This window comes from Gracilinanus agilis, chromosome 3 (genome assembly GCF_016433145.1).
Source record: "Gracilinanus agilis isolate LMUSP501 chromosome 3, AgileGrace, whole genome shotgun sequence".
Lineage (NCBI taxonomy): Eukaryota > Metazoa > Chordata > Mammalia > Didelphimorphia > Didelphidae > Gracilinanus > Gracilinanus agilis.
This window is the reverse complement of record NC_058132.1, coordinates 501029460-501040590: the sequence shown is the minus strand read 5'-3', so window position 1 is coordinate 501040590 and position 11131 is coordinate 501029460. Positions and strand designations below refer to the sequence as shown.

General features: G+C 37.5%; 1 protein-coding gene across 1 annotated transcript in view; it reads right to left on the bottom strand.

Moving 5' to 3' along the window:
* Positions 1 to 325: 325 nt before the first annotated feature.
* Positions 326 to 11131, bottom strand: part of LOC123239772 (sulfotransferase 1C2-like) — a 23161-nt gene continuing 12355 nt past the window's right edge. Inside the window, exons 5-8 of the mRNA XM_044667066.1 lie at positions 9705 to 9831; positions 1522 to 1616; positions 932 to 1112; positions 326 to 702 (exon numbers count right to left, since the gene is read on the bottom strand). Coding sequence (XP_044523001.1) covers positions 590 to 702; positions 932 to 1112; positions 1522 to 1616; positions 9705 to 9831 — 516 coding nt within the window. The 3' untranslated portion in view covers positions 326 to 589. The remainder of the gene's footprint in view (positions 703 to 931; positions 1113 to 1521; positions 1617 to 9704; positions 9832 to 11131) is intronic.

Sequence of the window (11131 nt, the reverse complement as noted above, 5' to 3'; positions counted from 1 at the left end):
CTTTCAAAAAGTAAAATTTTTTCAATTACATCAGTATGCCCTTCAGTAACATTTTAGTCTCTGATTTCTAGATATGATTAAAATTGGACCAGCATAGTATATATGATTTTTTTCATTTCATAGTTTTATTTAGTAGCTGTACTAATATATACATCAATATACTTATGATATTATTTTCTAGGCTAGGAAGCTGATTCACAAAAATTACAACTGACTTGACCAAATATACTGAGGCAACAATGAGAATAAAATTCTTACTTTCCAAGACTTAGTGCTTTACTTAGTCTAATAAGCCAAGTTTATTCATAAGGACAGAGACACTAGACACTTTTAATTATTAGTATTTTTAATAAGAGTGTTATGTGGACATTATAATCATTAGAGACCAATTTTACCACAAGATTACACGTGCTTTTTTAGCTTCTATTGTTTGGTGGCTGTCAAGAATATATCTGTGACAATAACATGAGATAATATTTGCAAAGCACTTTGCAAACTTGAAAGCATTATTATCATTATCACTACAATCACAGTATAATAATCATAATTATAATCATCACCATCATCTTTATCATCATCCACACCATTATCATATTTCCATGCGGAAGGGTAAAGAGATTCCTTCCATCTTCTTTTTATAGTCTTTGTCAAATATCTCATTTTGAGCCACAGTGAAATGATTTTTCCAATCTCCAACAATTCCTGTAAAAAGGAAGAGCCAAAGTCTTAGTTCCATCACTTGCATTCCAGGTAAATTAGTAGGATATTCCAGAGGAATTACTTTTTATTTTAGAACCAACCCAAAGTCATATGACAAAGAGACACTAGACCAGTAAAGTGTATGACTTCATCTTCATCAAATTCTCTTGGTAGGAAGGACTGTGTAAATTAAGAGATGAATTGAATAGTGATTTATAAACCAAATACCTACCCTTTCTCATGAAGGGAGAAATGGATTGGTCCATAATAGTTGTAGGTACTGTAGAACGGTTTGTCATAGGATTTTCTTTCATCTTTTCAAATGATGTCTCCTGCACAATTTTATCTATTATCATTTCATCCAGGTTCTTTCCCATGAACTTTATCACCTTCTGAATTTCACGCTTTGGATTCTATGGTGGACAACACAATGTTAGAACAAGATGGGGCATAAAATCATGATTTTGAAATGTCAGAGGTAGAAGCAACATGTTAAAAGTGAAGGGGATAGATGGGAAATAGAGTGATAATTATATATGGACTGTACAAAATTATGAGCTCTCTGAGTACAGGGATTAAGTTTTATTTAATCTTTGATATCTGCCTTAGAGCATAGCATAATACATTGTATGTAGAAGCTCCTTAATACCTGTCATTTGGTGTAGAGAAGACTGAGGTTTGAAAAGATGAGATGTGAGGCTTGACTATGGTGAACTTTATCATCCCTTAAGTAAGAGTATGGACATAACCCAGGCTTTGCTTCTCAGAGTCTGTTAGCAAGGATGCTCAGTAAGAGGCTGTGCCTCTCGACACATCACTCACCTCTTTGATGTCCTCATAAAAAAGGAAGAGAATTTGGTGTTTGTCTTTTGCTTTCCACCATCCTTTAACATGATCATACCAGGGGCCACAGCTCACTGGAATAGACAGAAAGGAAACACAACAACCTAAGAGTGAGGATGTATACAAACCCACGAGCAATATTTATTTATTTCATGCTGTGATATGGTATGCCACTCATACAAAGTGAATCTGGGTCAATTGGTGATCCTGATCCTCAGTTTGAAGTTCCTAGGGGCCAAGAGAGATTGAAAAAGGGGGCCTGAATTGAAAATAACAGAGGATAAACTAGAAATAATTCTCAAAGGGAAGGCATTAGGATTCAGGGTCATGAAGAAAGTCTTCTTGTAGAAGATGGGATTTTATCTAGGACTTGAATGAAGCCAAGAGGCATGGATGAGGAGGGAGAGTATTTCAGGCACAGAGAAAATGCTTGGATTTGGAAGATGGAATGCAGTATGTGATAAAGAGCAAGAAGGCTATTGGGCTATAGAATATGTGGCAGGGTATTAAGATGAAAGAAGAATGAAAAGCCTGGGTATTTAGATTAGGAAGAGCTTTGAATGCTAATGAGATGACTTTATATTTGATCACTGAAGTTTACTGAGTAGGGTATGGCATGGTCAGTCCCATGCTTTAGGAAGAACACTTGGACAACTGAATGATGGATGGAATGGAGTAGGGAGAGACTTATGGTTGAGAGATCAACCAGCAGCCTATTGTATTGGTCCAGTCATAAGGTGATAAGGGCTAGCATTAGGGTGATAGTAGCATCAAAGGAAAGAAGATACACTAAAGATGTTATGAAGACAAACCAACAGGCCTTGATAACACGTTGGCTATGGAAGTGAAGAGTTAAAGATGATGTCTTGGTCTTCAGACTAGATGATTGAGAGGATGATAGTATCCTCAACCAAACTGAGAAGTTAGGAGGAGTGGACAGTTTTGAGGAAAGATTATGGGTTCAGTTTTGGGTCATGTTGAATTTAAATGTATATAGAGCATCCAGTTTGAGATGTCTAACAGGCAACTGGAGATGTGAGACTGGAGGCCAGCAGAGAGATGAGAGAACCAGCAGAGAGAATTATCAGACTAGAGATGGTAACTGAATCCCCAATTTACAAATGAGGTAACAGAGACAGAGAGAATCTAAATAACTTGCCCAAAGGCAAATAACCAGTAAGTGTCTGAGGCAGTATTCAAACCCAGGACTTCAAACTCTGTTAGTTCTGTTAAGTTCTGTGCTCTATTTACTTTGAACTAGCCCAGTGGTTGCCCACCCTTGCCAACAGATTTTGGGGAGTGAAACAAATGGTTTATCCATGACTCAATATGTAATGTGATAGCTATCTCATGAAATGATTTAATATAATAAATAAGCAAACACACCTTCCACAGACAAAAGAAATAACATCTATTAAATATAAATATATGTATATATGTACATATATACGCATATAATTATTTTTGGATCTATATGGGAGATGTTGTGATGAATAAAATCTGGCATAAGATGTTTACACAAAATTATAAAAATCAAAACTGTTCAATGAAAAGTGTTAATAAACTACCAGTTGATTTTTGTCATCATGTATTTTCTCAATTAATGGATATCAGTGCTACGATTACCATTTGCGGGGGTCCAAAAATATGTTAATAGGGCATCCCAATACTTGAAAAGTCTAGGGACTACATCTCCATTTTTTTTTCATGAGAAAAGCATGAAAGACTTGTCAAATACCTTGCTGAAATCTATCTATACCATATTTAAGCCATTTCTCTGACATGCCAGAACAATAACATAGATTTAAAAAGGAAATGTTATTCTTGTTGAAACTATGCTCGCTTTTAAAGACTCACAAGATAACCATTGCATAATATGTTTTTGAATTTTGCTAGGAACTAAAGTCAACCTTAACTGTGCCCCTTAGGGCAATGATTCTCTGGTGCATTAATTTTTTTTTAAATGTGAGCTCTCTTTAACTACCCAAGGGATCAGTAGAATGTATCTTTCCAGTTTTTATCAGTGTATTTATGTGTTTGTACTTATATACTTGTCTATTTATCTATTATGTATCTATCTCTCCATTTATCCAATTTTCTTTCTTTGTTTCTTTTTTTTCTTCCAAGACCCCTAGATAAAAATTGACTTGTTACACACCTGATTTCCAACTCTACTGGGTTCTAGGTAGCCCTCTCTTGATAAGAATAGAATTATTTTTTCCAGAATAGTTATGGTCAATGGGATAAATATAGAAATTAAAATATAATAAATTGCTTCAGCTTCAGAAGAGCAAATATTGTGTACACATAGAAGGTACTTTTCAAAGTTCTAATGAAATAATGAAAGATATTGGATTATCTAAGATATTTACCCTTTCCCAAATTTAATTTAAAAGCTGTCATTTTAGCTAATCTAACAATTACCAAAATGTGAAAACCTGTATTTGACAAATTTGGTTAATTTGAATGTGAGAAACCAATTGCTTTAAATTTAATAATACATTTCCTTTTAGTCTGATACTACACATGACCCAGAATGTGAATTACAGACTTTGGAAAGCCAGACCTTTGGTAATCATGATATTATAATAAGATTTTCTCTCTATGGCATATTCCAATATAGTTCTAAATTTCCCAAAGGTCCACAATTTCAGCATTAAACTAGGTTCTTTACCATTCTGACAGCTCATACCATCTGGAAAATGTTACTTAATCTTATCTTAAATTTTCACTTGGAAATTTTGTTTTACAACTTCTTATTACATCCCAGTGCTGTCTTGAATAAATGATTTCATGCTAACTGTGACTACTTGAATACTCTAAGTTTGTTTCATAAATTATTTCCAAGTCCTTACTCAATTCTTGCTCTATTTTTCAAATCTTCATGTCTTTGTTTACTATTCAGAAGCTGCCGTGGTACAATAGAGAGACCTCTGGACTTGGAGTCTGAAAAGGTGGAATGGCTGATTCTAATACAAGAAGCAAGTCATCTACTTTCTCTAGTGTTCAATTTGTTGTCATATTAAATTAAAAAAAAATAATTCTTATCTTCTGCTTAGAATCAATATGAAATCTTGATTCCGAGGCAGAAGAGCATTAAGGACTAGGCAATTGGGGTTAAGTGACTTGCCAGGGTTACACAGTTAGGAAGAATCTGAGGCCAAATTTGAACCTAGGACCTCCCATGTCTAGGCCTGATTTGCTATCCACTGATCTAGCTGCCCCTTTTTACCCTATTTGTAAAGAGGGAATCAACGCTTGTACTATATTTATTTGCATGTTGTTTTCCCCTTATTCTGTGAGCTTCTTCAGAGTAGGGACTGCCTTTTGCCTTTCTTAGTAGCCCCAGTGCTTAGCGCAGTGCCTGGCACATAGCAGGTCCTTAATAAATGCTTATCGACTGGCTAAAAACATTGTTTCAAGGACAGTACTTTGTAAAGGACTATAAAGGACCAAATAAATGTATATTATACTAGCCTTCCCGAACACCATCATTTCTCTCTCTCCTTCTCTCTCTGTGTTTCTTTGCTTCTCTGTCCATCTCTCATTTGGGGAAGGGCCTGTACAGGTAGGATTTGAACTTAGATCTTCTTGCCTTAAAGTAACTGATTGTGTTGTGACCAACTTGAGAGGTGGAACAGCAGGATAATGAGAGAAAGAGAGAGAGAGAGAGAGAGAGAGAGACAGACAGACAGACAGACAGACAGACAGACAGACAGACAGACAGAGAGAGGTGGATACTGTTATATTGAAACTCTGGGAGCAGAGAGGCTCACCCTTGATTGACAGGTTAGGTCTGCTGGATCTTGGAATGTTCCCAGGGGCCGTGAGGACAGGGGAGAGAGTGGTTGGCCCAGGGCGGTATAAATACCCTGGCAGCCCTGGCTTTTGGTTCCTTTCCTTCCCTTGGACTTGAGATCTGTGGATCCTGGTCTTTGGGGATTGGTGACTTGCTGAGCTCAACCTTGCCATATCCTTCTGTCTTATACCTCACTAGCCTTGTCAACCTGTACCCAGACCATCATTCTTCTGATTCTACTGCCCCTAGATATTAGGAAATCAAATCATCTGTAGTTATGTAGGTATCCCAGGGCCTGGGAGGGATCCGGGAAGTGGGCAGGAGAAGAAGAAGTGGGTGGAAAGGGTGGTATACCTGAAGGCTGTTTAGGCATAACATCTAGCAGAAAGAAGAAGAAGCTGAAAGACATCAAGCAATAGCTTGCTTACTCTGGTTTGGCTGTGGCCAGGCTGAGCCAGAGAAGCTAACAATCCTGAAGCAATTACCTGCATACAGCTCTGAGGGTTTATCATTACCAAATTAGTTAGGGTTTCCCAATTCCTCTATCCATCCCAATACCCATCTTTGCCAATTATAGATAAAGCCTTTCAAATACCTTCCTGGAGTGGTTATTTCATAGCTTCTCTGGGAAGGGAGATACGCAGCCAGATAACCGTTACCAAAGCTGATAGAGCCCAATATCCAATATCAATCAACCCCAGGTGGGACCTGAAGGGATACCATCCATTGACCTGCAGGATCCTGCCTGGGCACTGTTATAAAGGAGGGAGGTGTCACATCATCTAGCTAGGGCAAGCCTCAGTTGATCTTGCACTAGCCACCTATCTGGACTCCACTGCTGTCACACAATTACCAGTGGTAGTATCCACTTTAGTTCATCCTCCCTCTCCATCTATCCTTGTATACATTCTCTTTATTTATATAACAATACAAAGAGAACTTACCAAAAAAATTTTTAAAAGGTTTGTATAGAGATGGAAGCAAGGACAGGTGATGGGCAACAGTGTCAATAGTGCTAAGGACACACAAAGAATAGTTTTTAAAGCTCTACTGAGCAAAAGAAGGGATAGGATCAATGCTTATATGGTAGGGATAATGATAATTCAAGGCAGAGATTGCAGAGTGGCTCAACTCATTTGCCCTTTTTTTGTCAAGGAGAATGAATTTTGAACTGGAAGGGATAGAACAATAACTCATGGGTGGTTGATACCTTAGACAACTATTCTAGTCACAGCGAAAAGATGAACATCATCCTTGGGTTTTGAAAGAACCATTCCCTGTTGTTACTTAATTTCCATCAGTGACCTCTGAAAGGCTGTGGAGAATGAGAGAAGTATTTTAGGACTGCCAAAGAGCAAATGTTTTATTGACTTTTTTCAAAGGAAGAGAATGGAGCTCAAAGAATATGAGCTGATGAGCTTGTCTTTTGGTTCCTAGATAAACTCTATGATATTTTTGTTCTATTGTCTTTAGTGATTAGGAAATATTTTCAAAGAACCAGATAAACCAGTTATTGCATAAAGCAATAATACAATTTCAACAGGATTTATTCCTGCAATAGTATGGCTAAAATTAGTTGTTTGGGAGCAAGAGCAAGGAGAGAAGACAGATTCAGGGCGAAAGAGTGTGTCCAAAAGATGTTATCCAGGATAGCAAAGGGCTTTGAGAACATATTATTTTAATATTAGTTGAAGGAACTGGGAATGTTTTGCTAGGAGAAAAGAAGTCTTGGCAGAATGTTGAAGGACTGCCGCATGAAAAGGAATAGACTTGTTCTTTTTGTTCCCAATGGTGAGAATTAGGAGCAATGGATGGAAGTTACAGAGTCAAATTTAGATTTGGCATGTATATTTATTATTTACTTTTTATTTATTTATTTGTGTTCTAGATACTGAAATTTTTCACTGGCTGTCCCCATGATTGGAATTCTCTTTCGTCATCTCCATCTCCTGGCTTCTTAGGCTTCCTTCAAGTCTCAGTTAAAGTTCCATCACTTGGAAAAAACCTTTCCTCCTTAATCTTAATGCTCTCCCTCTGATGGAATACTATTGCTCCATAAGAAATGATGAGCAGGCTAATTTAAAAAAAAATAAAAAAATTTAAAAAAACTTGGAAAGAATCATATGAGATAATGAACAGCACAAAGAGTAGGACCAAGAGAACATTATTTACAGCTACATATTAATACTTCGATAATGCCTCTATGGTACAGGGTGGGAAGGGAGGAGCTGAGGCACTTGTAAATAAATTCCATTAATTAAAAAAAAGAAAAAATCTTAGTGTTCTCCCTCAGAGATTATTCCAAATATAGCCAATATATATCTTATTTGTACATAGTTGTTTTCATGTTGTATTTATCCTTCATTAGACTAAACACCTTAAGAGCAGTGACTTTTTTATTTTGGTTTTTGTATCCTCAGCGCTGAACACAATGCTAGTTAAACACTTCTTGACTGACTAATTTGTTGATTGTGTTCATATCACCTCTTTATTCAATAAACTCTATCTCCTCAAGAATCAAATACAAAATCCTCTTTTGATGTTCAAAGCCCTCTGTAAGGTGCAGGACTCAAGGCTGAGGGTAGGGAAAACTCAAGCCTTGGGGAATGGGTAGGAATGCAGTTAGAACTTCACTCCCTTCCCCTGCCTATACAGAGGTCTGTCAGCTGATCTTAGCTGAAGAGAAAGGTGGGTCAATGGCTTCTTGTATTATCTGACAAAACCTTCTCCTCAAGCTGAACTTGATATCACAAAAGTGTATTCCCACAAGAAATTGATGTCTCTAGTTACTGGATGTTATCTCCAACCAAGGATGGGTGATATATTCAAAGTGCCTTCACAGCTGATCCCTCAGATTTCCAACTGTCACTGGAACAGAGTAATGGAGGATGTCTCTAAGGTAAGTAGATTTTGACCACTGCTGTCTTGTTCAAAGGACCCCACACTAACTGACTTGGTTAAAACAATCCTTTAATGACTGGAGGGGCAGAGGATAAAAGGTACATGAGAGGTGAGAGGAACAGGGCAAAACTATCTAATAATCTGAGGTGATAAAAATATGGCTTCTCCCAAAGCAGGAGAGAAGCCCCAAATGAAATCTTCTTTTCCTATTCTCCACTATAGCTATTTCTACTCAACTATATTAAACAATGAATAAATTCAAGATGGTTTGTAGACAGTGTTTATTGCAGGTCTATTGCCTCAAAAGATCTGTTTCTGATAATTGCTAGCAGGATCTTTCTGTAGCAGTATTGAATCAAGGCCAGTGAGAGACAGCCTTGACAGGCTGTCTATAAGAGTAAAGCGTTAGATAGCACACTAAGCTCTTCTGGTCAGAGTTTTGCTAGGCCCAAGTAGGTAGTTTCCACCACCCTCTTTCCTCCCAGCACACCGATCCCAGAATGAGTCTCAGCTTTGGGGTACTACATATACCCTCATTCCAACTGTCTTTAACTGCCCTGGCATCGTGGGGTTCCATTGGCTTGCACCCCACTTGGGATTCTGAGGTTATACCTCTTCAGTCTTTCCAATCTTTTTATATCTTGGCTCCCACCACAGACTTTTCAATCCAGTGACACTGACTTCCTTGTTGTTCTACGAATAAAATGTTCCATTTTCTTGCCTCTGGGGAATTTCCTTTCAATGTCCCCCAAGTCTTGGAATGCTCTCCCATTTCATCTCTGCCTATTGGCTTCCCTAGCTTCCTGTAAGTTCCAACTAAAACCTCATCTACAGGAAGCCTTTCCCAGTCCCTCTTAATTCTGGTGCCTTTCCTCTGTTAATTATTCCCATTTTTATCTTGCATATGGCTCGTTTGGCATATATTTGCTTGTTTGGTGTCTCCTCTATTAGGCTGTGAGCTCCTTGAGGGCAGGGATTGTCTTTTGACTCTTTTCATATCCCCAGCTCTTAGCCCAGTGCCTGGTACACAGTATACCTTGAAAACAATATTGATTGATGTTCAATGTAGGATAGTGACTTTTCTGAGATGTCATAAAAGGGATTCAGGCTTTAGGTAGAGGCTGAACTAATGATTTATGAAGTCTTTTCCAACTTCAGGAGTCTAAATTGTATGCTTAGTACACATTTGGCAAGAGAACCTTTAAGATAAAGGGTAACTTGGACAAACAAGGTTATTCATATTCAGGAAACTTGATTAGCACAGCTTGCCATGGTATATTTTTTCATCCTGCCAGCAGCTAGAATGGTGAGGCAGAGTCCCAGTTGTGTGATTCTACCTTAGAAATAAAAGATGATTAACATAATATATTGTATTTTAGAGAATACCCTAAAATGTTGTGATCATCTAGGCCCATCTCAAGTCAGAATAGGAATAAAAATAGACAATAAAGTATTCACTTACCTTTCCCATTCATGAAGTTTTCAAAATATTCTTCCCAAGTTCCTGGTTCAGGGAGTGTTTGGCTCATCCTTTGGAAATGGTAATAGGATACCATGCAGTCTTTGGCATTCCGAGCTACATAAATGATCTTGGAATAGTGAATAAAAGGTAGAAAAGATATTAATTTTATAAAGGTTGGTATGTTGGTGAACAACAAATATATGCCAGCCACTGTGTAGGCACCATGATAACCACAAGAGAGTGGTAGATAGGATAGGGGTTAGTTCAGGAAGGAATAATGGATACAGTGAATATGAGTGGATAAAGCAGAATTTTGAAGGAGGAATGGAGAGTTTGGTGACTAGGCAGGGAAGGGAATTTTATAAGGGAAAATTATGTTGAGAGAGGAAGGGAAAATCATATTTGCATTTATTGTAAACAGATTCTCTTGACTGACATAGAAGGCACAATTTTTTAATATTTTAAATTTTAAATGTTTAATTCAGACATTTCTCAGGAAAATTCATTCTTTAGCTACCTACTAGGTTCCATTCCTGATCCTTTGGTGGATTAAGGTGACAGGAGTCACCTTGGTCAGTATGTAGTATCATGACAATAATGACCTTCTATATGGTGCTTAATTATTTATTTATTTTTCATTAAAGAAAGGGTCAGGACTCTGCAATCAAAGCTAGGAACCTACAGAGCTTCCTGGGACCCCTGGGTTTTGAGGAATGATAAGATATGTAAGAGAGACACAGAGACTGATCCACAGAAACACTGGGTTGAAAGGGGTCCAATGGCCATTTAGTCCAATCTACATCTGAACAGGAATACTCTCAGTAATAATCCTGATAGTCAACCTGTGCTTTATAGTATTTTAAAAATGGCTCCAATTCTTATCTCATAAAACCACACAGACTCTATCCTCATTTAAGCCATTTAAAGTGAGTTTGTTTGCTGGACAGAGCTTATTTCCTAGGTTACTGTATGCAGTCTCATTTCCCAGAACCAGATCAAGACTAGACCTTGGGATGGTGATGATGAGATGGAAGGACTTGTCTCTGAATCTTTTTTATATAAATGCTCTACTAGTTATTTTGTAGTTAGAGTAGAGATGAGTATGGCTGTATTCCCTGAGATCTAGAAGAAAACCAACACAGTGCACTATCATCTTGTCTATATTTTCTAATTGAGATATATAAACATTTTTCTTTTTAAAACCAAGGGATAATAAATAGAGAGGAAATTGGAAGTGCAGCCATTCAAGGATCATGGCTGTTTTTCATTTCTTTGTCTATTAATAGAGTGCTCTAGGACTTTGTCTTTAGCCCTATTCTGTTAAGCTTTCTTTCTTCCTTCCTTCCTTCCTTCCTTCCTTCCTTCCTTCCTTCCTTCCTTCCTTCCTTCCTTCCTTCCTTCCTTCCTTCCTTCCTTCCTTCCTTCTT